General features: G+C 38.7%; 1 protein-coding gene across 5 annotated transcripts in view; it reads left to right on the top strand.

Moving 5' to 3' along the window:
• The window catches only part of LOC131037815 (beta-hexosaminidase 1), a 144028-nt gene that overhangs the window by 77338 nt on the left and 40896 nt on the right, over positions 1–25794 (top strand). For all 5 annotated transcript variants that reach the window (XM_057970026.2, XM_057970025.2, XM_057970028.2 and 2 more), the window contains one exon: positions 2398–2431. In XM_057970026.2, coding sequence (XP_057826009.2) covers positions 2398–2431 — 34 coding nt within the window. The remainder of the gene's footprint in view (positions 1–2397; positions 2432–25794) is intronic.

Here is a 25794-nt window from a genome sequence, read left to right as displayed (position 1 = left end):
GACCCATCTTGAACTTTGGATTCTTTTAAGACCCTATGAGACTATGTCCTTTAGTAAATTATACAATAATAAAGTGGGTACATTTAATTCAATCTAGGACTTAAGGACACCCTGATGACTTTCTAGGTTATGTTTGTGACTCCATGATTTCATGTTTGTGCTTGTTATCACTTATATAGACTTCAAGGCTGTGATTTTTCAAAAAGTTTGAATAAGCTATTTAAATGAATTTTACAGTAACACAAGTCTAAATTTTTTCACCATATTACTTGAACAATTTTTTTCATTTGACACCGTTTTTGAGGGGCCAAAAATGACTGTCAACACTGGTGACCTCTACAATGGAATCCATCTTCACTTCTGCTACCACCATTTTATAACTAGAATTGCAATGGAATCTGTCATTTCTGGTAAAGTCTTTCTCCAATCTTCACTTCTGCTATCACAGTGGCCTTGAGTAGGCTTATTTTGATAGGCTATCATCGCTTCCAATCTTATTTTCTTCCCATCTACCCTACAATAGCAAAAGCATGCCCAAATGGAATTCTTCATCTTTGTTAATTCCTGAATTTGAACCATATATAACAAAATATTATCAAACATTTAGATGGAACAACTGGTCTATCCCACTTCCACCATCACAATGGCCTAGAGCCCAAATGGAATTCATCTTTGTTACTTCCCAATTTTGAACCATTTATAACAAAACTTTATCATAGATTTAGATGAAACAACTGGTCTATCCTTGCACCATCATAGTGACCCTCTATGCCACTTCCACCATCACAATGACCTAAAGCCCAAATGGAATTCTTCGTCTTTGTTACTATTGATTTTGAATCATATATAACAAAAATTTATCATAGAGTTATATGGAACAATTGTTCTATCCTTCCGCCATCACAGTGACCTGGAGAGAGATCCCTTGAAAGGATAGGACTAAGGCCATCAATAACCCCTAAAAAAATAGATAAAAGAACCTCTGCATAGCTCACTCTTTTTTTATGTCTAAAAGCACTTTCAATGCTGAAATAGCAATAGATCTCTGGGAGCCAATGAAAATTTCTAGTATGGTCAGTACTCGAGTCGTTTGTTTATCCCTTGAATAATTCATTGGTGAAAAGAGAGATAAATTAACTTCAATGGTGCTATGAACAGAGTCCTCTTGTTCTATATATAGATTATTAATAAGGAAACTCGAGCTGAAGTGGCATTAGTTGGTCTAGTCAATTGTAACATCACAATTAGTGTTGCATTAATACCTGATCATTTAAGAGACAAAATAGCACTCACCAGGAGACTTTGGATACAGATATGAGGACTTCAACATCATTTTGATTACAATACAAAGAGTATTTGAATAAAGGTATGGCTAAATAAAATTTAAATAGTCACGAGGAATTGTGGGTATGGGGAATAGCTTGCATCCTTGAACTCAAGTTTTTTAGGTGATTGGAAAATAGTCTTGTTTATATCGTAAAATACAGCAAATTGGTAATTAAGACAATGATGAGGTCATCAAACCCGTTTAGGTCTAGTTTATATATCATGTTGTCTTTTTCATCCAAGTCTGTCCTCTAGTAGTTTGGGCCTACTTGTTGCTGGTCAAGGAAAAAGCTTGATTTAGGCTATCCTCAATTGCCTCATTTTGTTGTGAGGGCCTATTCGTTGCTGGTCAAGGAAAAAGCTTGATTTTGTTTCCATCGGTTGAGTGCTCTTGGTCAAGGTAACTCAGGTAGGTCAAGTCCTTTCCCTTTAGTATGGGTCAATGCATGCATATCACTTATTAATAATGAAAGCTTTAAGTTGTTTAGACAAGTGAAATTTGAGGAGTACGATGGCTATAGGTTTGCTAGATTTGATCTTGAACCCTACACTTTCTGAGCTTATTGACGCAGCCTTCCATTGGCCCTTTGCATTCATTCTAGGACATTAACATATTGGAAATAATTGAGGAAAAGCACAGTTGAGTCCAAATATGCTATTCTAAAGGTATGCCTATGAAAAATCTCAAAATTTTACTGTATTGTCTTTTTTTTTCTGTTTCATTGGCTTATGAAAATGGTGAAAAACACAATGAGCTGTTATGGTTGAAGATATTTAACAGTTTTGGCTAGATACTTTCACGTCTGAAAGGATTCTGATCCTTATGATGGTTGCCAATTTGTGCCAATTCATGCATCAACATAGGACAGATACAGAATAATAAAAATCATATCCATTGTAGCAAGTAGTTTAAAATCATGTTGACAAATTGCAGATGCATTTCTAATTGTATTGCAAGTCACCTTATTTCTTTTTTGTAAATTTAAATTATGGAAACCTTAAACGCAATTTCCATTAAGGTTTTTCTATTATTGGAGAAGCAATTGTTGATTAAGGTGTTATCTTGTGCAGATTGTTGGACCAATACCCCCAAAGTAAAGGAATGGTGAGACTCTCTCCCTTTCTCTTTATGTTGTAAAGTTGCATGGTTATCTTCAAAGTTGTTGAAGATTTTGTCTTATATCCTACCTGCAGTCAAGTGGACAATAAATATAGAAAGCCATTACTTATCTTTGTACACTTTGTTGTATGGCATTGGTTTGGGAGATAAGCATGTATATAATGGCTGTGTATTAAGTGGTAGGTGTCAGTTGTTTGCATGATAAAATATCTCAATTTCTTCGTATGGTCTTTAGTTACAATTTTTATATTGGAAGAAATGTTTACAAAATATACAAAGTATGTGCTTAGAAGATCAATAGTAGCACTAATATAACGAAGTCTATAGGGTCAAGGAGCACCATGATCATCAATCTACAACAACAGATACCATGTTCAAAGTCCTAAAGGGCAGCAAATACAGAAAAAAATGCTAAAACAACAAAACCTTTTAGCACCATATAGAGAATGATTAAGGACACTTAATTAAAAGCCAGTATCTTGCTCTTCAGAAGAAGCAATTTGAGCAGCAGCCTCTTTAGCCTTCAGCCGGTTAAATTTGGTTGCACTTGGGATTTAAGGTTTTGAATCTGTTTTTCCATGAACACCCTTCTACCCAACCTTAGAAACCCTCCCCATAACCTGCAGGTGGAAGAGAGACCGAATTAAAAAAAAGAAAGATAAGGTGAGTTGTTTAACTGACTAGAAGCTCCTTGTAAGTTGTCCAGCACTACAGAGGAGTCCTTAGGTACAGTAAAATCCAGAAATAAGTTCTGAATTTAATTAACAACCATATTCAGTTCTTGGATTATAGGTACAGTGTTCTTACCTCAAAAGCTTCTTCAATAGCAGGAAGTTTGTCCACTTTGGAGGAAAAGATTGCGTTCCCCTCAATTATTCTTCATGCACAGTTGAAGCACCCTTGTCAGTGAAGTTTCTGAACTTAGTCTTAGGAATCCTCAACAACAAATCAACCTGCATGGCAAGATGATGAAAGGTGGCTTCACTATTGTAGTCTGTAAGAACCCTTATTTTACCTTGGAAAACATCATCATTTCTAGCGTTCCACAAATACCATAACACTTCAGAAGAAACAAGCAGCCAAATCTTCATAAAGAACTTTGAAACAGGTCTGCTAGTTCTAATGAAAGCAAAAAGTATATCAAACCAAGAAATGGAAGCTTTACATGCAAAATTAGACCAAACAATAATGAATTTTTTTCACAGTAATAGCTAAAGGACAATCAAAGAAAACATGGAAAATAGTCTATTCATTCTGAGACACTAGGCATGATTCCAAATTCAAACCGCAAATTTTGAGAGTAGAATCAACAACTAATTTTTGATGAATATGAAATTATTTAAAAAGCACTTCTTAGGTTCAATACAAAAGATCAAAACAATACTAAACCTGTCAGACCAATTTCTTACAGAGCTAGCAAGGTTCCCTTTATTATTAAAACCATTGATAAGGTCTCACAATGAGGCCAATTTATTGTAAGTAGATGCTTAGCTGAAACTTTTTGCCATAGGAAGCCCTTTGATCCATCTAATAGTATACCAAATGTCGACATCAAAGCTTAACCTGACCAAGGAGGAGATCCCTTATGAGGAAACTACCAACATAGAATAAGTTCTTTGGTGATTCAAGACATTATGCGACAACTCGATATCCTTCCAAGGAACGAAGTTTCCATCTGAATGATTTCAGTAAAAGATTTGATCATAAAATCAACCATGGTTCGATCAGGCATGCTGTCACATGTAATATCCCAGTAATTTTTGTTAGCGGCAATATTGTACATGAAAATAAAACTAGTTAATTAAGTTGTACGTTGTAATTGTCTTGGTTAGTGGCAACCGAGGGGTGGTAGTTGCGGTGCGACGGTTGGCGCTCGCACCCCCTCGGTATCTTTATATACTTCCGAATGTAACTTGTGATGAACGACTACGAATGGAATAACATCTTATATATTTGACCTGATATCTATGGCATTATTATTCTGCATTACGTGCTTTATCCGTGTACTTTAAGTTATTCACCCGAGAGGGCAAACATTTGGCGCCGTTGCCTAGACGTACTTGGGAACGGAAGACGCGGATGGCACACGGACACGATGGGCCTACCCGTTGGTGAGATAAACCCAGAGGCCGACGACGCGCAAACAGAGCTCTACAACGGAGAAGACACTGCGACGAGGGAATTGAACCCTGAATCCCATAGGGATAAAGGAACATTCTATATTCAAACAAAGGTGTCATAATATTGACACGAGTTGTATCTGACGAAATGAATTAATAAAGGCGTGCTTTGGTTTATGTGTTGTGAATTATGGAAATGTATGGGAATTAATGCCCAACCTATTAAATAAAGATAGAAATAAGAAAACAGAAACGGACGAGTGGGAGGCCGCACAGAGGGCCTTGATTCTGGAACAGCAAGTAGAACGTAGATGGAGGCTGAGGCAACTTGCCGAAGGACGACCTGTCGAAGGGTGGCCCGAAGGGAACCAAGGAGGTGTCACGGAGGGTGCAAAAGCCGAGGGAAATTTCTACGCGTCGCCAGAACACCGTAGGGTGAGGAGCCACGAAGAGTTTCTGGAGGAAACAAGGTTACGGCGGAATCTAGTCGAAGAGACTCAGGATCAGTTTAGAAACTTATCCCTTACGCCACGAAGTGAGGATCACCAGAGGGAGCCAGGAGTGGGTGCGGGTGAGAACGGAGGGGAGGACAACCGTATGGTTGCAAGTGCCACACACAGCAGGCAAAGCACCGTACCTCCAGTCACCCACGCAGGACACACCACCGGCGCCGGAGGGAGCGGCACACAGACGCAACCACAGCCACCTCTAGGAAGACGACGCCCATCGATGGTGGGCAAACAAAAGTTGCCTAAATTCAATGGAGATGGCAACGATGACCCCGTACGGCACTGTCGTACATGTGAGACAATATGGTCAGCCAACGGGGTAGTTGACAAAGCGGATTGGGTGGTGCAGTTCCCTGCCACCCTGAGAGGATTAGCCATTGATTGGTACTCTGATGTGGATAAAACAAAAGTGGGAACATGGGATGACCTACAGAAAGCTTTTGAGAAGGAGTTTTGACTCCTTCGAGATGATAATGAGATTGTGGCGGAGATATTAAGCACAAAGCAGGGAAAGCACGAAACAGTGCGAACATACAGTCGACGGTTAAAGGAGTTACTGGGGAAGATGAGAACCAGCCGACTGACAGACTAAAGAAAAGATGGTTCGTGGAAGGGTTGCGGTCATCCCTGAGGAGAAAGATGAAAATTGTACCTCCCACCTCATACGATGATGCGTACAACCGCGTAATGGATTTGGAAAGTGAAGGCAAAACATCGCGGAAGAAAAAGGACAAGTCCTCTGCAGAAGAGGAGTCCTCGAGAGAAAGCAGCAGTGACGAATCATCAAGTAAGAAGGTGCAAGATCTTCAAAAGTATATGCACCGTATGTTGAAGGAATTTAAGAACATGAAAGGAAGCACGAGCAAAAACGAAGATGTGTGGTGCACTGATTGTAAGGAAGAAGGCCACACAAAAGGCACTTGCCCGAAGAAGGCCTTTTGTGAGATTTGCCAAGTGATGGGACACTCCATCAAGGAATGCCCATACAACATGAAAACCCGAAGTACGCAAATGAGCCAAGTGTTGTTCACTGAGCAGGCCACAACATCTGCACCAGTGGGTATGACCCAGCAAACCAACACAACGGCATCATCTGGAGGTTACCGGGACAATAGACGCGGCGGCGGAAGGAATAACAACAATAACAATAACAGAAGCCGTATCCAGTATGACGCCAAGGGCCGGCCAATGATCCAATGTAGGGTCTGTAATCAGTGGGGGCACTTCGCCCGTGATTGCACGAAGGAAGCCACCCCTCAGCACCTCTGCCGATGGTGTGGGCTAGGTGACCATGAGGACGCAAATTGCCCAAAGGCAGGGGTTAATCTCCTCAACATTGAGAAGGCTGAGAAGATTGGTGAGAAAGAAGTACTGGCGATCACCCGCGCTCAAACGAAAAAGGCCACTTATCTCGACCCCCGTATGGAGAAGGAGAGACTACGGGAGGCAAAAGCCAATATCGAACGTGAGATGACGGCCGAACGACGGAACAACGAGGGGGTGAGTACATCTTCCCGTACGGAAGCTGAAAATAACATCATTGGGCAAGTACTGTAGATGGAAGTACCTATAAGGGTAAAGGACCTTCTGGAAACAATGCCATAGTTAAGAACCACCATTTTTAGTTCCATACAAACCACTGCGCAGACACCTTTGCATGCCACACGGGCGGAAGTTCCGGGCTGACCCAATGTTGTTGACCTTAAATAGTGGTCAACATCCTGCTGTAGTAGAGATGGGAATTCTCGGGGCTATCCTCAAGGACACCATCGTGGACGGAGGTTCGGGGGTGAATGTACTGCCAGAGGATACGTGGAAGAAGCTGGGGAAGCCAACACTATGGCCACCCACGTTCAACTTGGTAGGTGCAGACCAGCACGACATCAAGCCACTTGGCACCTTGATGGCCCAGCCGGTCACCATCGGCACGCAACCCTTCATACTAGATTTTGTGGTAATCCCACTCAAGAAGAAGGGGTATGATGCCATCTTAGGCAGAGGGTGGCTAGTTACAGCAAAGGTGAACCACGACTGGAAAAAGAACACCCTTTCTATGCAGAAAGGGGGGCGGAAGTACACCATTGATCTGAGGATCCAGGTTGTCAGCGAGGAACTGGCATCATCTTCGGAATTGGAGGGTGAAGGAAAAGGCGACCTGAGGGACGAAGGACGGGGCTGCAGGGAACCCAACGACGAAGGGATTCTCAAACTAGGAGAGTGCTCTGAGGATGAGACAGGGTCTTTGAATGGGCTCTTCCACTGGCAGATGGAGGATTACGAAATTTTCCAGAGCTACAGGCTCGAAGTAGAGGAACCAGAGCAAGTAATAGAGGAGGTGTACCTGCCGGAATACAGAGAATATTGGAAGGGAGACACCCCAAACCTCGGTGACGTAGATAATCCGAAGATCATTCGTGTCGGCAACGATTGGAACCCTGTGTGGAAGGCGGCAACCTTCAAAATCTTTATTACTCTTCTTCTTCTTATGTACGGGAAGGAGTCCGTGGTCCCTGTAGAATTTGTGGTTCCAGGCCTTCGGATGGCCATTGAAAATAGACTTGCCACCAACGGGTCCAAATCTAAACCGTACCACGAGAAGCGCGTAGGGGACCCGAGAGGCCGGAAGGACACCCAAGAGTCCGGAGGGGAACCCGAGAGGATGGAAGGGGACTTGAGACAGTGGGAGACTCTCGGGCGAGGAAAATTGAGAAGGATGAAGGGCGATCCCAGAGGCAAGAACCCCAAGCCGAATCTGGACACTTAGAGAGAAAAAAAAAACAAAAAAAACGACGACGACCAGATTGAAAAATCATTTGATGACATCTGGAGCTAGGATGCTGAAAATATTACAGTGGAGAAGAGGGTTTTGACATCTTCAAATATCACAGAAATGATGTGCACCATGGACTTTCGTGTGGTTTTGAAGGTTGTAAATTGGCCTTGGCGGCGGGGGCGCTGCCCCTCGACCTTGGACCCCACGAGGGGCGCTGCCCTAGACCCCACAAGGGCGTTGCCCCTCGACCCCGCTGGGGCGCTGCCCAAGATCCCGTTGGGGGCACTGCCCCCAGACCCCCAGTTTATTTTTGAGATACAATACACTTTTTGAGTTGGTCGAAGGGCATTAGAGAAGGCACGGTAAGTGTTGGGTTGTCCCGTACTGTGAGAAAGAAACTTGAAGCTTAGCATTGGCGGGGAAGCCATAAGCCGTAGAGGGAGACGGATTTGGAGGTTGCGAACAAACAGAGTCTGAGGGAAGGCATTGCAGGCACGCGAAGTCGTACGGTACCAGAGAGTTATTCAGTTCAGTTATCAGCCTTTGGGGAGTGTGATGGAGGATTTGAAGTGTCTCGTAGCCTTTGTGACAGAGGGTTGCGGCCACCTCCAGGCATGAATGGTACGCTTTGAGGAACTCAGAGTATGTCTCAGTTGGACGTGAGGTTGCCTTGGTGGATGCACAGAGGGCTCGGGAGGAGCTGACCACCAGGTTGGAGGCAGTACTAGCATGAGACTTAGCTTAGCGTACCCAAGAGTTGGATGCCGAGAGGGTGGCTATCGAGGATAAATTGGCTAGGGAGACAGTATCATTTGAGTAGCAGTTGGTGGAGGCTGAGACTAAAAAGTGTGTTTTGCAGACAAGTTTGGTTTAGGCACAGGAGGACTGTGCTGTCAAAGGAAGCCATAAGGGTGAAATCCGCACTTGAGCATCGGATGGTAGCAGAAAAGGGTTTTCAGGCGAGGACGCAACAGGTGTATGAGTTCCGGGCTCGAGTGGCGTCAACAGTTTTGTTTAATGTCATCTCTATTTTGTAGTAAGTCGTTCGGAGACGACTTCTTTTCTTTTGGGGGGGATGATGTTAGCGGCAATATTGTACATGAAAATAAAACTAGTTAATTAAGTTGTACGTTGTAATTGTCTTGGTTAGTGGCAACCGAGGGGTGGTAGTTGCGGTGCGACGGTTGGCGCTCGCACCCCCTCGGTATCTTTATATACTTCCGAATGTAACTTGTGATGAACGACTACAAATGGAATAACATCTTATATATTTGACCTGATATCTATGGCATTATTATTCTGCATTACATGCTTTATCTGTGTACTTTAAGTTATTCACCCGAGAGGGCAAACAATTTTTTTTTGATTTTTTAACAATAAGAGATACTAGCAATCACCACAACCCATTAAGGTTAGCAAAATAATCCAAATTGCTGAAAGGGAACCCTTCCACCTTTTGTTCACCGAGAGCCCAGTTTGGGAGGGTGAGAGCATACGGTGTTCCAGGGATCGTTAGCAACAATAATCAAACTGAAATTACAATGCTTGGGTGGCAAGCCAACCCCTTCTGCTTATTCAGCAGGATAGAAACCAAACTTGTGGCGGTAAACCAACTAAGGGAAAAAGACAAGAAACTGAAATTCAATCACTCTACCGCATATTTCAGCGGGAGGACATTACATTAACTATCACTCTACCACATATTTCAGTGGGAGGACAATTGCATTAAACTTATCACTCGACCACTTATTTAGTGGGAGGACTGAGTACATAAACTAAATTACAAAACTTAGAAGGCGGCAAGCCAACCTCTTCCACTTATGCAGTGGGGATTACAAATAAGTGTAGCAAGAAGGGATGATCAGTACTACTGAAACAACCTTACAAAATAGAGATGAGATGAGAAGAGTACTTGCAGATTTTGTAAGAACCCACACCTGGTGGACTCTAACCAACCACAATTTTTTGCCTTTGTTTGATTTTTCAATGTTTTCAGTGTTTGGGTTTTGCTTGAGTTTTCAATGATGTTTCACCAAGGAATAAAGAAAGTGCAAATAACATATGCTGCAAACTAGAGTATGGAAATGAGAGCTACAGCCATAAGCATTTTATCGAACATTTGCCATGCAATTCCTATTATGAAATGTTGACTTTCAGCTAGGGACATTAAGACAAACAGTTATCTTGCAAACTGAAATAAATACTACAAATATATCATATGCAACTCCTTTTTATTGATGTCCCAATTACCACAGATATGAAAGGGCCAAGACTCTTGGCTGACCGCTGAATATGATATGAAACAAAATACCCAGGTCTGAGTACAATGGCAGCATACAACCAACTTCGAATGTCTATTAAATACTGAAATTAAATGCAAGAGAACCTGATCCAATGAAGTGCCTACGTTGTGGGTAATGTAGCAACTCAAATACCATGTAAATTGTGAAGCAACATGTGTGGCTGCTGCTGCTATAGTACGGCCTCCAACAATTATAAATTCTGCCCAAATTCCAATGTCATGACAGCAGCAACTAATCTGGAAATGAGCAGCAATTAAAACCCTTGAAGAACCCTTGAGTAGACTCAACTAAGATGCAATATACTGTAGCGATTTTACTATTCATGTATCACTGTAGCGTTTCACTATTCACGAGTTACTGGTCACGTGCACTGTTCACGCGCACTGTTCACGGCACTGTTCATGCGCATTGTAGCAGCAAGAACAAACTTGCAATCTGCTCTTAAAACCTTGAATAATTTGTTGCCAAATAAGGATGATTCACAACCAACTATAAATGTTCTTCAACAATAAACTTCAAACCCTTGTAGAAAACTTCACCAATTTGCACAAATGAAAGAACTGAAGTATTCTTTCCCACTGCAATAATTCAGGTGTTATTTCACACTTTCAAAATTGCTATCAATAGGAAGTTTTCGTTTCCTATGATCAAAGAAGAAAATTGCGAAAGCCCTAGGCTCCACAATAAAAATCAATCAAAATACTATTCATCAACTGGATGCCGAGAATGAACTCTTGCCTTTCCTTTTATTCTTTCCGTAAGAGAGCTCAAACACCTTCCTGGCCAATGTGGGATAAAAGATTTATTCCCACATTAAATTATTCACTTAACGCACTTTATTATATTAAAGTGACTTTATTATTATAAAGTTACTTTAGAACTTTATAATAATATTAAAATATTAAATAAATCACCTAAGTCACTTAAACTTTAATATCTCTTGATGTACTTGTCTGATTGCTAAACCGTCTGAGCCAGGAGTCGACTCTCCCTGTTCTCCATGTGATTGGATGCCTGTCTAAAAATAGAAACCCTGAATAGTGACTTACTATAAATAGTAAGTATGTGGAACTGAGTCTAGAAATAGCTGCAAAGGCCCAATCAAGGTCGACACTGCCAATAAGCTCTGCTCAGGTATCTTTCTATTAATAGGAACCCTGACTCTCCCAAAATAGTAACTTACTATAAATAGTAAGTGTGCCAATCTGAGTCAAAAAAACCTGTGCAAAGGCCAAAACCTGAATCCAGCTGAAGAGTAATGTCTCTAATCACCAAGTAACTGCCACACGAGGCCCTCTATCAATAATTATTAGCCTACGGGGGTCAAATGATAGGCTAATTCTTACAAACTCTGATGCTCGCAAAATGGGGACATTACAGATTTCTACAACAAGAATATATATTTATGTTACAACCAATCTGCAGGCTGAAAGTACAATTCAGCAGCCTATGGAAACACCAAAATGCTCATAACTCCCTCATTTTTCTACAACAAGAATATATATTTATGTTACAACCAATCTGCAGGCTGAAAGTACAATTCAGCAGCCTATGGAAACACCAAAATGCTCATAACTCCCTCATTTTTCACCTGAATCAACTCAAATAAATCCCAATCCCACAATATAACACTCACAACCACATCCAATCCAAACCACAACCCAAATAACCCAATATTCATTTGGCACGCATCCCAATGCAATTACAAAAACCAACGCTAGACCTAGGAAGTTTGATTTTGTCTAGAAAAATCATTGCTTAATTAAACTTGCTAAAAACTTACACAATGTATCGCCATGAGTAGGAAGGAAGGATGAGCCGGTACCCAGAATGATGGAGTCGCCTGGTAAAGAGGTGCGAGCAAAATATACTTTCAGCAGCCTTGCGACCAGTAACCAAAAAACACTCAAATCCCACATAGAACACTCCACAATCTACAACTCATTCACCAACAGCAATGGGAATACAAGGACACAGCTAGGTACTATCTTGCAAGTACGAAACTGAGACTTAGCTAGAAAGCCATACTTCGAAGCTCAGATTTTCAGTAGCCAAACCGGCAGCATAACGATGCAATTTTCAAATATTTCCCAAATGAGAGCCCAAGGCTCTTATTTATAACTCTTAAGCAACCAAAATCAAATGCAAATTCCTCCAAACGCCACTCCTTCATTTGCATTTCATTTCACCCAAGTGTAGCGCCACTTTTCATAAGTCAAACCTCACGCCAAAAGGGAAGGGACCCACGTTAATTACTTGGCAAATAATGGAGATGCAATATAACATAATATTCCTCTAAAATATTTTGCCATCACATAGTACACATGAGTTTCGCCAAACAATTAGGATAAAATAGGCATTAATCCCAATTTTAATAAATCAGTCGCAAATAATCAGATTAATTAAATATTAAACCTTAGGATGAGGAAATAATATTTAATTATGTCGCATATGACTCCCGTACTGATTATTAACACAACTAGGATGAAATTGAGCGAGGACGACCACAAAACTTGTTGCAGAATCAGAACCCTGTCTACTGCCAAAAATAGAATTGTGCCACACTGCCACTTACTAAAAAATAGTAAGTCGAGAACTAATGTTCAGAAAAGCATGATCATCGCGTCCAGAGGCAAAACATGGAGAGCTCAGTAGGATAGTAACACCAGAATGGCCATTTCCTGACTTACTAAAAATAGTAAGTCCTCGTTTCATCAATGCTGGACCCCTCATTCTTCATTCCACCTAGCCTACGGGTCTCAGGAATAGGCTAATGGACCACTGGAAGGTCATCAGTGAGAAGGGGACATTACATCACAGCCAAGCAAGGAACAAATGATGTGGAGAGAAAATTGCATTTGCATCATCCAAACCCAATACACAAGTCCAACATTCTGTTTAACCTTAGGTGTTGCTGAAATGAAGGCAAACAACCTCATCCAGAAAAGAGAGACGATCCAAATTGACACCATTTCAAAGTACAATTAGATCTACCTATCACCCATAATTCCCTTATGGGAAGCAAGTTGAACTATCAAGAGGATTTTCGTGATTTTGACCTAAGGAAGATTGATCCCAATTACAATACATACAAAAACGACAAGCACTAACTTGAACTCATTTAGAGTTTCCACAATTCTATAGATGCCATGAAAATCATTAGAGGAGCAATTGTTATATCAGGGAAAAACCTCAGTCATTGTTCAACCAATGTTTATTTTATTAGATTGTGAATGAAGGGTTGATCTGAGGTCCTAAATTCCTATTTGCAATTGTTTAGCTTTCATCTGTCCTCTCTTTTTCGATCTGTGTTAAAAATTGCATTCTCTATGAATGACACAAGTCCCAATAGGATGAAATAAAGTGGAGAAGCACATATACAAATGCAATTTGAATTATTTCTTAGAATCTTTAGATCTCTTTTGCATAACCCACAAACTTGTGTTTTTTATATCATTTATGAGCAAAATTTTGTGGTCTGGAAATGTATAGCAAGACATGTACACATTATTAGCTATGATATAGAATAATAGGTTTCTTTGTCTATTCCATGTCAAGTATAACCTCACATGGATGAGATTTGGCTGCATGGTAGCTAGAAGAAAGAAAGCACTTGTTTAGAAAGACATCTTCTTCAATGATTTTTGTCAGTACTCAAAGGAGCTTTGACTGCTATAAACCTCTTGTGAGGCCAATGCAAATAATCAGAACCAAAAGTTGAGAAGGGGATAGAGATTACTAGAGGCACTAAGCATGTAGGTTTTCAAAAATAAAATCCTAAATAATCAATTTATTTCTAAAAATATTGCAATTCTGACACTATTCTTATACAAATCGGACGCTTATAAAAAAACTAGGAGTCTGCTTCTGCAAAGTTCTGTTGCGTGATGTAAAATCCCATACTGGGTTTACAAGTTATTTGTTTTAAAGTTCATTCTCTAACCATATTCTTATGCCTTCAACAGCATTACTAGTCATTCATCTATTCATTAACATATTTATAATCCCATAAGAACAGGTGCATAGAGTACAATCAATCTATGACATCTCAATAAAGTACAACTAGAGGTACAAGGCCCATCAAGTTTATTACAATAACCTATAAGTCATAAGACAATGCATTACATGATCTGATCCAATGATTACATTCATTACAAGTCATACATGAGCAATTAGAATAATTCCAAGTACAATGTCTAGTACACAATGATGCTGGGATTCTGAGTGAGTTCAAGATTTGATGACAACCAATGGTGGATACCCTTTCCACCTCAACCATGGCACATACTGCAAGAATGGCCCATGGGACTCTTCCAATGCTGCATGCTTGAACATGAACATGAGATGCTATGCACATGCATGATGCTGATAATGAAATGACAGATATGCAAGACCTAGAATGCCAGACATCCTATCTATGCATCAGGAAAATATTAATAAGCAACAATAGTTCATGTCAAAAGGTTCACTAGCTAAGTGGCATGATGCTCTTTGGGTCACAACTACTAACATTTATCCCCTTGAGTTTCTAACTGTATCAAATCTGTCTTAATGGCAATCTAGCTAATTAGTTAGCCTTGTCGAAATCTTAACATCTTAGTTAGCATTGGCATTGCTTGCAACATGTTTGTCATCTATAGAGCACTTCTTTCTACAACTCTGGGTATATCTAGAAGATCAGGATATGAATATAAAAATTGGGCCACAGGATTTATATTTCAATGCTCACATAAGGAAGAATAGGTGAGACAGATTAGGAGCTCCAGCCTCAACCTATGTCACATGCATCCCTACTCATCTCTATGTGATGCAGTTATAGTGTTATGATCCTAATATGATCTATTCCTAAGTATAATAAGGATAAGCACTTGGAGCATGCTTAACCCTAGCATAAATATTAGCTAATACTCTAGTCCCTCTTAATCAGAATGAAGGGATATGTACCTTCATAGCTAACTCTATAATAAGGAAGATAACTCTTTCCCAGATTATCATATCATCTAATATTGAATTCATATATTATAATCTGATTACTAGAGATCACCCCCTTGAAGTGGTTTGCTAATATTTCTGGTTTTTACAAATATTTTCAAGAAATATCATAACATATAGACAAATAGAAATTGTTGTACCCAGTACTCAATCATGTAGGTTGTAGGGTTGATTATTTTCATGTTTTATCGTTCTTCCAATGTATGCATATACATCGTTCTACCCCAATACAGACTCAGTAAAGACTCTTGCAACCACTTAGTTACAAACTAATTTTATATACTGGGGATACAAAACTCTATCGTTGCAAGGTTATGATTATGTTATGACATTATAGTATGCCATAAGTTACAAATGATGAATTTCATGCTATCATGGTCAAGAATAACTTGTTATGTCCAAAGACAAGTTGGTCACATTTAAATCACAAGTTTACCACAACCAAACATACCCTAGTAATACAAGCTATAGTCATTCTTTTCACAATCTTTTACATAATGGTATCACAATTCATGATAAAGTTATGGTCCATGATACATAAAGTCTTTTTTCTTACTTAGTAACATAAAATAATAGTTATCTCATAGTGTTACAAGCTTCAAATCAGATTCTCGGAGTCTTCATGATAAGCTGAAATGATGCTCTCTACTACTTGCCCTTCAAAAGGATTTGGTTCAAGGAAATCTTTCTTCCTTTAGGTTAATGGGTAGATAATATATAATCACCCTTCATGATAAATCCATTTTTTCCCATCTACAAGTATATACATTTTCATTCTAGAAATGTGAAATCCTACTTTGAACCCATGAAGGGTATTTTCACTTGAATTTATCTAGTTATAGTGTAAAGGTTACTTCTCAAATTAGATCATTGGCTTTATTCTAACAATTGAGAGTGAACCATTCAAAAATTTGGCTTGCTATTTGTAATGCTTGGAAGAAAGGGAAGTTTCATGAAGGAAATTGGAAGCTTGAAACATATGTAAAAATGTAAATAAATATTTATTTTAAACCATAGTTACCCCAACAACTATTGTTGATGGGGTCTAAAAGTAGCAAGGTGAAGGTGGGGCTTCTATTTTCCTAGTCATTTATTAATTAATTTTTATTCTATATCAAGGAATTCCACTTCTATTAGCCATTGCCATTATCTATAACTTGAGACGACCGCTTTACATGGTATTTCACCATTGTCGTGGTAGTCTCATTAATATTTGATAAGCTCTACTATCTCCCTTATCATTAAGATACAAAATCATCATACTCTGATTGCTTCCATCTACCAAAAGCACTATGGTATCACCCATGTGTAGAGAAGGGATAGTTGTTGAAGGACTAGGGTTTGCATTTTCTCCAATAATTGTCATTGGAGCCGATTCATTTTCCATTATTGTTGTCAACTTCGGGGAGAGATTATGATTGACTTGTATAATCAGCTCCCTACACAATGCATTGTACTCCAATTTTAACATTCTTTGTAGATTTCTTTTGCTTACGATGCATCATCATTGTTAGATTGAGTTTTGTCTGCAGCTCCAAGAATAGGGCTGGGTGAGAGAAAGCCCCTTTGAAGTCCATCTAGGGATATGCTCTCCACCATTGAAGAAATTCCAATCTTTGTGTAATATGAAATATCCCACTAATATTTTTTTGATTTTTTAGACCAATAACAATTCATCCACAACAATTAACCCGTTAAGGTTAGAGGAATAAACCAAAACAACTGAAAGGGAACCCTTCCACCTTTTGTTCATCGAGAGCCCAGACTGGGAGGGTGAGAGCATACGGTGTTCCGGGGATCGTTAGCAGCAATAATCAAACTGAAAATTACAATGCATGGGCGACAAGCCAGCCCCTTCTGCTTATCCAGCAGGATAGAAACCAAACTCTTGGCGGTAAACCGACCAAGGAGAAACCACAAGGAATTGAAGTACAATCACTCTACCGCGTATTTCAGCGGGAGGACATTACATTAAACAATCACTCTACCGCATATTTCAGCAGGAGGACATTACATTAAACAATCACTCCACTGCATATTTCAGCGGGAGGACCATAGCATTAACTTATCACTCGACCACTCATTTAGTGGGAGGACTGAAAATTACAAATTTGCTGAATACTAGGCGGCAAGCCAGCCTCTTCCACTTATTCAGTGGGATGAGAATTACAAAGATAGAACTGGTTAGTAGTACTACTACCTAACCTTACAATAATAGAGATGAAAGAAGGAGAGTAATGCAGATTTCTACAATAAGGATATAAATTTCTGTTACAACCAGTCTGCAGGTTGAAAGTACAAACCAGCAGCCTATAGAAATACCAAAATACTCATAACTCCCTCATTTTACATCCAAATCAACTCAAACTAGTCCCAAATCCACCGTACATCATAAGCAATGACAACCAATCAAAACCACACCCCAAACAAACCCTTATTTATTTTGCACGCATCCCAATGCAACACAGAAAACCCACGCCTAGCCTAAGAATTTCAATTTGACATAATAAATTCAAAACTCAAACAAATGTGTTATAAACTTGCAAAGTTTATCGCCAGTGCTGGGAAGGAAGATAGAGCTGATACCCATAACCGTCAGTCGCTTCAGCAGAGAGGTGTGATCGAAAATATGCTTCAGCCACAGGCAAAACCAGCGAGTCTCCAGAATCACTTCAACACCAAAAATGTCTATGGTAAACTCTGAGAATGTAGGAGAATACAATGCAAAGCTAGGTACTGTATTTCAAGTACGAAACCAGGTAGCACTAGGGAGACGCACTCCGAAGCCTCAAGTTCTGTCGCCAAACTGACAGCATAACATTACAAATTTTCAAGATACCAAAATGAGAGCCCAAGTCACTTATTTATAACTTTTTGCCAACCAAATTCAAATTCAAATGCACTCCAAATACGCCCAAACCAAATGCCATTCCATTTCATCCACATTTAGCATTGTATTTCATTTCATTTCCTTGCACAAGTTCGCCCTTTTTAATAGATATAAGTGTCATAAAATAAAGTGTAAAGTGGGCGCCCAACTATGACTTCCAAATAAAAAATATTACTAAGGCAATATACTTAGAAAATCGCCCATTTGCCTTGAGTTATAATTTACTTATTAACACCATGACAACCCCTTGAAGTCATATGCAATTTTCGCCCAAATAGACTTAGGATAAAATTAATATTTTCTCCCTTCTTAAGTCGTCCATCCATAAAATAATCAAATATTAATACCTCATGCCTAAGGTATAATATATTAAAATACCCTCCTCAAATATTGATTATTGCCAAATTGAGCCGGAGACTGAAGTGCTGGAAATCACCAAAATTGAATTGAGTTGGGGCTCTGAACTAAACTGCCAAAAATAGTCATCTGAGCTAAGCTACAGAATCCTTGCCAAGAATAGCACCAAAAAATGCTGGGAGACCAATTGCTCAAACTGACCTGCCGGAAATAGCCATCTGAATAGGCTAGCTGACATCCTGCTAAAAATAGAACTGCTAAACATAGTACTTACTAAAAATAGCATATTGCTAAAAATAGTAAGTGTTTCCAAAGTGATTTTAACCACATTCTGAGCTGCCATCACACTTACTAAAAATAGTAAGTCAGTAAAAAGTCACTCGATGCAGATGCATGTCGAACCATCTTGAAGCTCTCTGAAAACCCAGAAGGAATCCAGAATCCAAACTGTCAAACTCCCACATATACGCCCTGAAAACACAAAAGAATCCTCCTAGAAAATAGGGAACCCTAATTCTCCTTTCCAAATAGCCTACGAGTCTTCGGAATAGGCCAATGGACCACTGAATGCACATCACTGAGAAGGGGACATTACACTTTGTGAGCAAATGAAAAGCCTTGCATCAATTGCCTTTTGTGTAGGTTGAAGGGAAGCAAAGTCTATGAAAGCACTTCCTAAACTAACTTTAGAGGATGTGTAGAGCTTTGCCATCTATTCACCCTATTCAAGCCAAAATCTATAAAAGGAATATTGTAATATTTCTGTAATGGTCATTTAGTTCATTAGTTTAGGTAATTTCCTTTTTGTAGTTAGTTCCTATTTAGAATGTTTCTTTTTTATCTTTCGTTTCTATTTTAGAAACTCTACTTGTAATCTCTATTTAAAGAGTTTTCATCTCCTTTATAAAAATAGAAAAATCAATTGTCATTTCATGGTATCGGAGCAGAGGTAACTGTTTGGCAAATTTTTTAATAAAAATTCATGGTTTCATTACTTGGAATTTGTTTTCAGAAGTTTTTTGAAATGATTTTTTATGAAAAGTTGTGGTTTTTTAGACTGAGGATTTTTTGAAGTTTTCATAAGAAATTTTTTGGCAAATTTTTGTTCAGTAAAAATTCGTGGTTTGCTTGGAATTTTTTTTCAGAAGTTTTTAAAACAATTTTTTAATAAAAATCATGGGCTTCAAGCTAGAAAATCGTGATTTTTCTGGAAATTTTTGGAGGGTTTTTCTAATAAGATTTGTGGATTGTTGAGCGCAAGGGTTCATGGTATTTTTTTTTATCAAAACACGTTTCTGCTCTTCTGGAAATCGCGTAGCTTTCTTTTGCACACTCGTGACATTCTTTGCCCTAGAAATCACGGGTTTGATCCTCTATAAATTGCGTAAGGTCTTTTTTTGGTGAAATCGTGCGGGTTTATTGTCGTTTTTCTGGGTCGCGAAGGGGTTTCGTTTCATTTGGTTTTCTACGACATCTTTGTTTTTTTGAAGTGGTGAAGAGGGTTTATTTCTTCCCGTGTCGCATCTTCTTACACGCAACTGGAGCAATTCTTCGCATGCCTAGTTTGTTTGCAGATCGCAATGTTTTTGGTGATTTAAAAAAAAATTGATTTCACGTGACAAGTCTGCTCTTTTTTTTCCCAAAGAGGGTTTGTTTTACCACGTGAAGGAGTTTTATTTGGAGCTGCAAATTTCTTGTGAAGTATGTATTTCTTTTGTCACGTTTTGTGTTTTTTGTGTCACTTGGGTTTTGTTTAGACAACAGCTAGGGTTTTTTGCTTGCTCCGGCCATGGTTTTTGCAAATTTTTTATTTTGGTTTTTGTATGATCTTTGGAAAAAATCGTGGGTTTCCTACAATATTCAACCCCTAGGATTTCAGACTTGGGTATTTTAATTTTTGCAAAATTTTTTACCATTTTTGATGGAAAAATAAGGGTTTTTGATGATATTTTCACAAAATCATGTGTGATTTCAGCATCGCATCAAGGTTTGCTGATTTTTCCGCAAAATCATGGTGCTACAACAATTGTTTTTGACGTTTTTTGGATAAAATCATTAGTTTCAGTTTTTTTGCTGATTTCGTATCAACAAAAATCGAAGTTTTTTGAGAAGTTGACCTCATTTTTCATGTCATTGGAAAACAGGAGGGATGGCATCATTGAGCAACATAATGTTGGAAGGTAATCGGTGCTTCACCGACAAGAACTACAATACCTGGAAGCAAAAGATGCTCTCTATTTATTAGTACCAGTGTCTAGACCAGATTGTTCTAGGTAATATTGCTTGTCCCACAACGGCAAACAAAGACCAGGAGAAGTTTGATGAGCATATCTGTGAAGCAGATGTGTTGCTCAAGTTATCAGTCATTGATGAGATGCTTCCAAAAGTGTCATCAAGCAAGACTGCTAAAGAGATTTGGAGTCACCTGAAGGATGTGCACGAGACGTCATATAAAGGCAGAGCTTTCTTAAGAATATCACGTTCTTGATCATGATGCACAACAAGATGTCTTTGGAGGATCATCTTGGTCGCAAGATGGAAGGAGAGGGTGTGGTTGTCATTATGTTGAAAAGCTTACCACAATCCTATGAGCACTTAATCGAAACTCTCAACATTACATCCACTAATGTTGACCTGAAGTTTGATGAGTTGTGCAATAAGCTTTGGCAGCAAGCCAAGTGGAGACAACAATTTGGTAGCAACAGTGACATGGGCATTTACTGCCAAGGACAAAGGCCAAGGCGAGTCCACTTAGTAGAAAGGACAGAGCAAATATGAGGAGAGTGTCAAGAAGAATATGACATGTCACTATTGTGTTTAACTTGGTCATGTACAAAAGTTTTGTAGAAAGCAGTTGGCTGATCAAAAGTCCAACTAGGGAGGGTCTCAACAGCAGGCTCATGTCGCAAAGTGTTCTGAAGAGGATTTAGCCTTCTATGCTGTTATGGCCAAATGAACTGCAGATTAAGTCAAGTTTTTTGTAGGGTAGTTAGTAAAATGATTATTAAGAAAGGGTATTAAAGAAATGTTGTAATATTTCAATATTGGTCATTTAATTCGTTAGTTTAGGTAATTTCCTTTTCGTAGTTAGTTCCTATTTAGAATGTTTCTTTTTTGTCTTTCATTTCTTTTTTAGAAACTCTTCTTGTAATCTCTATTTAAGGAGCTTTTATATCCTTTGTGATTATAGAACAATCAATTATCGTTTCAAATTCTACTTTTAAGGGTACTAGTTCTTTTGGGCTGAGCTATGTCATAGCATATTCTTTTGTTTTAAAGGTTTTGGTCTTTGTTTAGGCTCCTCTAGAGCCATTTATTTTATGGAAGGATTTCATGTTTTTAGGAGTTTATTTCTCATTAAGGGAAGTTTTGTAATGGTCATCGATACTAGATCAAATCAACAATTTGCACAATATTTTAGACGCGCCAAATTGACAAGACTGAAATGTTGCACCACTAGGTAAAATTTACAGCTCAACTAATAGTGGGTCTTGCATTCCAAGAAAAAATACATAGTTAAAGATCATCTTGGACTCGCCAATCCAATGTACAAAGAAACCATGTGGTAGCACCTCACAAAATATAAAAGTTGTCATTTTGATAACCTTTTTACATTGCACCATTGGTTGGAGCAATATGAGTTGGCATCAATGGTGGGTCTCAATAACTTTTGCAAAGCTCAAACGAAGAAAAGGCGATTGACATCACAAATGCTATGTGCATCATCACATGAAGTTTTGAAGTTGTTAGTTTACAAGTTTTTCCTTGCGCTATTGGTTAGGAGGCGTTGAGTTGTCAAGGGTGGCCCTCTTTATAAGTGAATTAAACAAGAGCTAGATTAAATTGGAATCATTGATCACTTGCTTGGATCAATGACATGCACGACATATAAATGTTGTCAATCTTACAACTATATATTGTGGCACCACTGGTTGTAGAATCCTAGTCATCTTTTTAAGTGGGTCTACCATGAAAATAAATGATTGTGCTTCCCTCCCAACGCTAGGTGGTGACATTGTGCTCATTAGGAAAATTGACAAATTTGACACTTGTTTTTGTTGCACCATTGGTCAGAATTATTTTAAGGTATTGTTGCGTCATTGGTTGTAGAATCTAAGCCTTTTTTTAAGTGGGTCTGCCATGAAGATAAATGATTGTGCTTCCCAACACCACGTGGTGACATTGCACTCATGAGGAAAATTGATGGATTTGACACTTTTTTGCTACGCCATTGATCAAAATTATTTTAAGTTACATCATACCTAGATTTCTTCGAAGCTATTTGATTCTCAAATCTTTTAGTTGTCCAATGTTTTTGATCTTTAATTCAAAAGGGTATCCTTTGGGAATATGAACATGCCGATATCCCTCTATCACTTTTTGAAATCAGCTTTGTGAGTTCAGATTCATTAGAGCAAAATCAAGACATTCAACTCTAGTTTGAGAGCACATGTTGATGATTATTTTTATTTTTGTAAAATAAGAGAAATGCTTTGAATAGGAAAGGGGGGGATTTTCGTAATGGTAGTACTATTAACATCTCAACATTTAAGGCTAATTTTGAAATCAATACACAAAGGCATAAATTCTATATGATTGTGCTCCCAAGCTTTTATGAAATTTTTTCTGTTGCCATATATAAAATAAAAGTGTCTTTTTGTGCTTATTTTGTTATCATATTATGATTTTTCTCGTATCTTATGGATAGCCTTGATTCATCTATTTAAGATTCAATCATTTGCATATTGATTGATAACCATGCATGTACATGCCTCTTGTCACAAAGCAAATCATTATTATTTTGAATAATAATTAGATCACATGCAAACTTTGAATGTTTGGGGCATCGTCGTAGTTTAGTTTTATCTTTCTATCTTTTCCCTTTTCCTTTCACATCATTTACAAAAAACACACTGAATATTTGACAAAGAATTGACTTCTAAAATCTCAAAGGTTATCTCACAAGTCTTGTCTCACATTTGTGAGATTTCCCCTGTTGATTCAGGTTAGCACCCAAAGTGCAAAGAATATTGAAAAATAGTATTGCACAAATCTAAGATCTTTACAATTGTAGAAAGGAGAATAACATGGAAAACATATAAAAAAAATATATTGCAACATAGATGTATGTGGGAAAATTTCTTTCAAGAGAAAAGCCCCCCACTCCAAAGTAGCCCAATGTATTATTCGGTAATCTTAGCACAGTTACAATACTCTTGCAAAGCAAGACATTACCAATGTACAAATCTTGAATGATTCCAGCAGCATACCAGTACTTGCAGAAGAATCCATACAAACTGCATCCCAAAGAACCAATAAATAGGCAAATTTGAAACTGAAAACTATGAATGGTTTTGGAAAACCATTAGCAATACCAAAGTCTTGGTTTAGAATGGCATCTAAACCAAGACACTGAATTCCAATGCCCTCCTTGGTAAAAGATCCTCTAGGCTATTTTTACCATATTCCTTACACATCATACATTGTCATATTCCGTTTCATTTGACCACCCAAAATTGCCTACCCCAATTTGTCCTTATTCAACCCTTGCAAAGATGCTTTATGACAAGTGTCCAAGCATAGCATAATGCTGGTCAGTATTCCAACATAATTTCCCTCTTACATGTTCTTACACTTAATGAGAATCTATGTAACTATTACATGATGAGCTTGCACACACCACAAGATGCTGTCACATGGCCAAAGAATGCCCCTCAATGTGGGATGCCTATCTCCTCATGTGAGGACACATTTCCATGAAAGACGAATTCCATGTCACCTCCAAATTGTACGCCAACTCTCCCACATGAAGACAAAATACATGATAGACAAAATGGTGAATGCATACAAAAATATTAAAAAAAAACATTAGGAATGCAGGTTGAGAGACTTTTTCACAGCACAGGGCTTGGCCTTTTGCCACTTCACCAATCGTTACTCCTGCCTTCACACATTGTTTCCTTCCTTGGAATCAAATTTGGGGTAATTAGTGTGATGTCCCCACACAAGACTTTGTCCAGTATTATTGAGAAAGCTCCTTGCATTATCTTTATAAAATATTAACAGCCAATATACCAAAGACAAGAGATTCACTATGTCCCTCTCCAAGGAACAAAAATAAAGGGGGATATAATCTACTAAGTTACATAAAGACGAAATGATAATAAATAGCTCTTACATCACACACAAGGAGTGAGAAAATTAGTTATCAAGATATATGAAGAAGAAAACAATAAAGATAGTCTCGTCAAATGACTCTATAAATGATGAAGATTACAGCAATGAAGACACGTATAAATATGGGCAGCAATTCTACATGCAGTGGTTTTGTTAGAGCAAACAACAAATGTATCTAAAACATCATTTGTAAATAGGAAGACTAAAGGCCGATTATGTTTCAGAATGAAAGAGATATATGGATTAATGGTAGCGCTCTGATTAATGAGGGAAGCAGTGATTGTGAAGTGTGATAAGTATCAGCAATTATAAGCCTTTTGTTGAGACATGGACCAGCTAGGACTCGAACCTAGGACCTTCCATACGCTGCTGGAGTGCTCTACCACTAAGCTACTAGCCCCTCTTGGACCAGTCCATCGTCGGTCCAGGTGTGGCTTATTTCCAACACCAACACCCCCCCTTAAGCCACACCTCTTGTGTGCTTGGGGCTCCTAGCCTGGACCTGGCTCTGATACCATGTTGAGACATGGACCAGCTAGGACTCGAACCTAGGACCTTCCATACGCTGCTGGAGTGCTCTACCACTGAGCTACTGGCCCCTCTTGGACCAGTCCATCGTTGGTCCGGGTGTGGCTTATTTCCAACACCAACACCTTTGTATTACTGACTTAATCTGTTTGGTACAGCAATCATTAATCTATAAGGCAGCAACTTAATAGCATAGATAAGGTTCCAAGGTTGATTACTTTCATTGAGAATTGGCGACTTTATCAAAGAGACAGCAATAGAATAAATGATGAATAAGCGATAATACTTTAAAGAAATGGTAACTCCATGTTACAACAACAATTAAAGAGGGATCACAATTATCTTTGCCAAAAATGAGATCAGAAGTAATGATCGATACCGACGATTATGATAGAAGACCAATCACCAAAAGAGAGTGCGTGAAAGGGTGCAATTTCCTTATATAAAGTGATGCAAATCATTAAAGAAATATTTTATGCTGGCCGATGAAAAGACTTTGTAAGTGGTGCGATTAAGATATGCTTTTGTTAAAGAAAAGATTCCTCAATAAGCACAATTGATTAATAAATTAATATGAATAAACATTTAGAAGAGGTATGACTTGTTCGCAACTATTTGATATGAGGGGAGATGTCTCTAAAGGGAATTATTCCCCTTGAGAAGGTATATAATAACCATTGTGTGAAAGTTGGAGAGGGG

This window comes from Cryptomeria japonica, chromosome 1 (genome assembly GCF_030272615.1).
Source record: "Cryptomeria japonica chromosome 1, Sugi_1.0, whole genome shotgun sequence".
NCBI classification, from domain to species: Eukaryota; Viridiplantae; Streptophyta; class Pinopsida; order Cupressales; family Cupressaceae; genus Cryptomeria; species Cryptomeria japonica.
The sequence above is the reverse complement of the archived record's forward strand: the minus strand, read 5'-3'. Positions and strand labels throughout refer to the sequence as shown.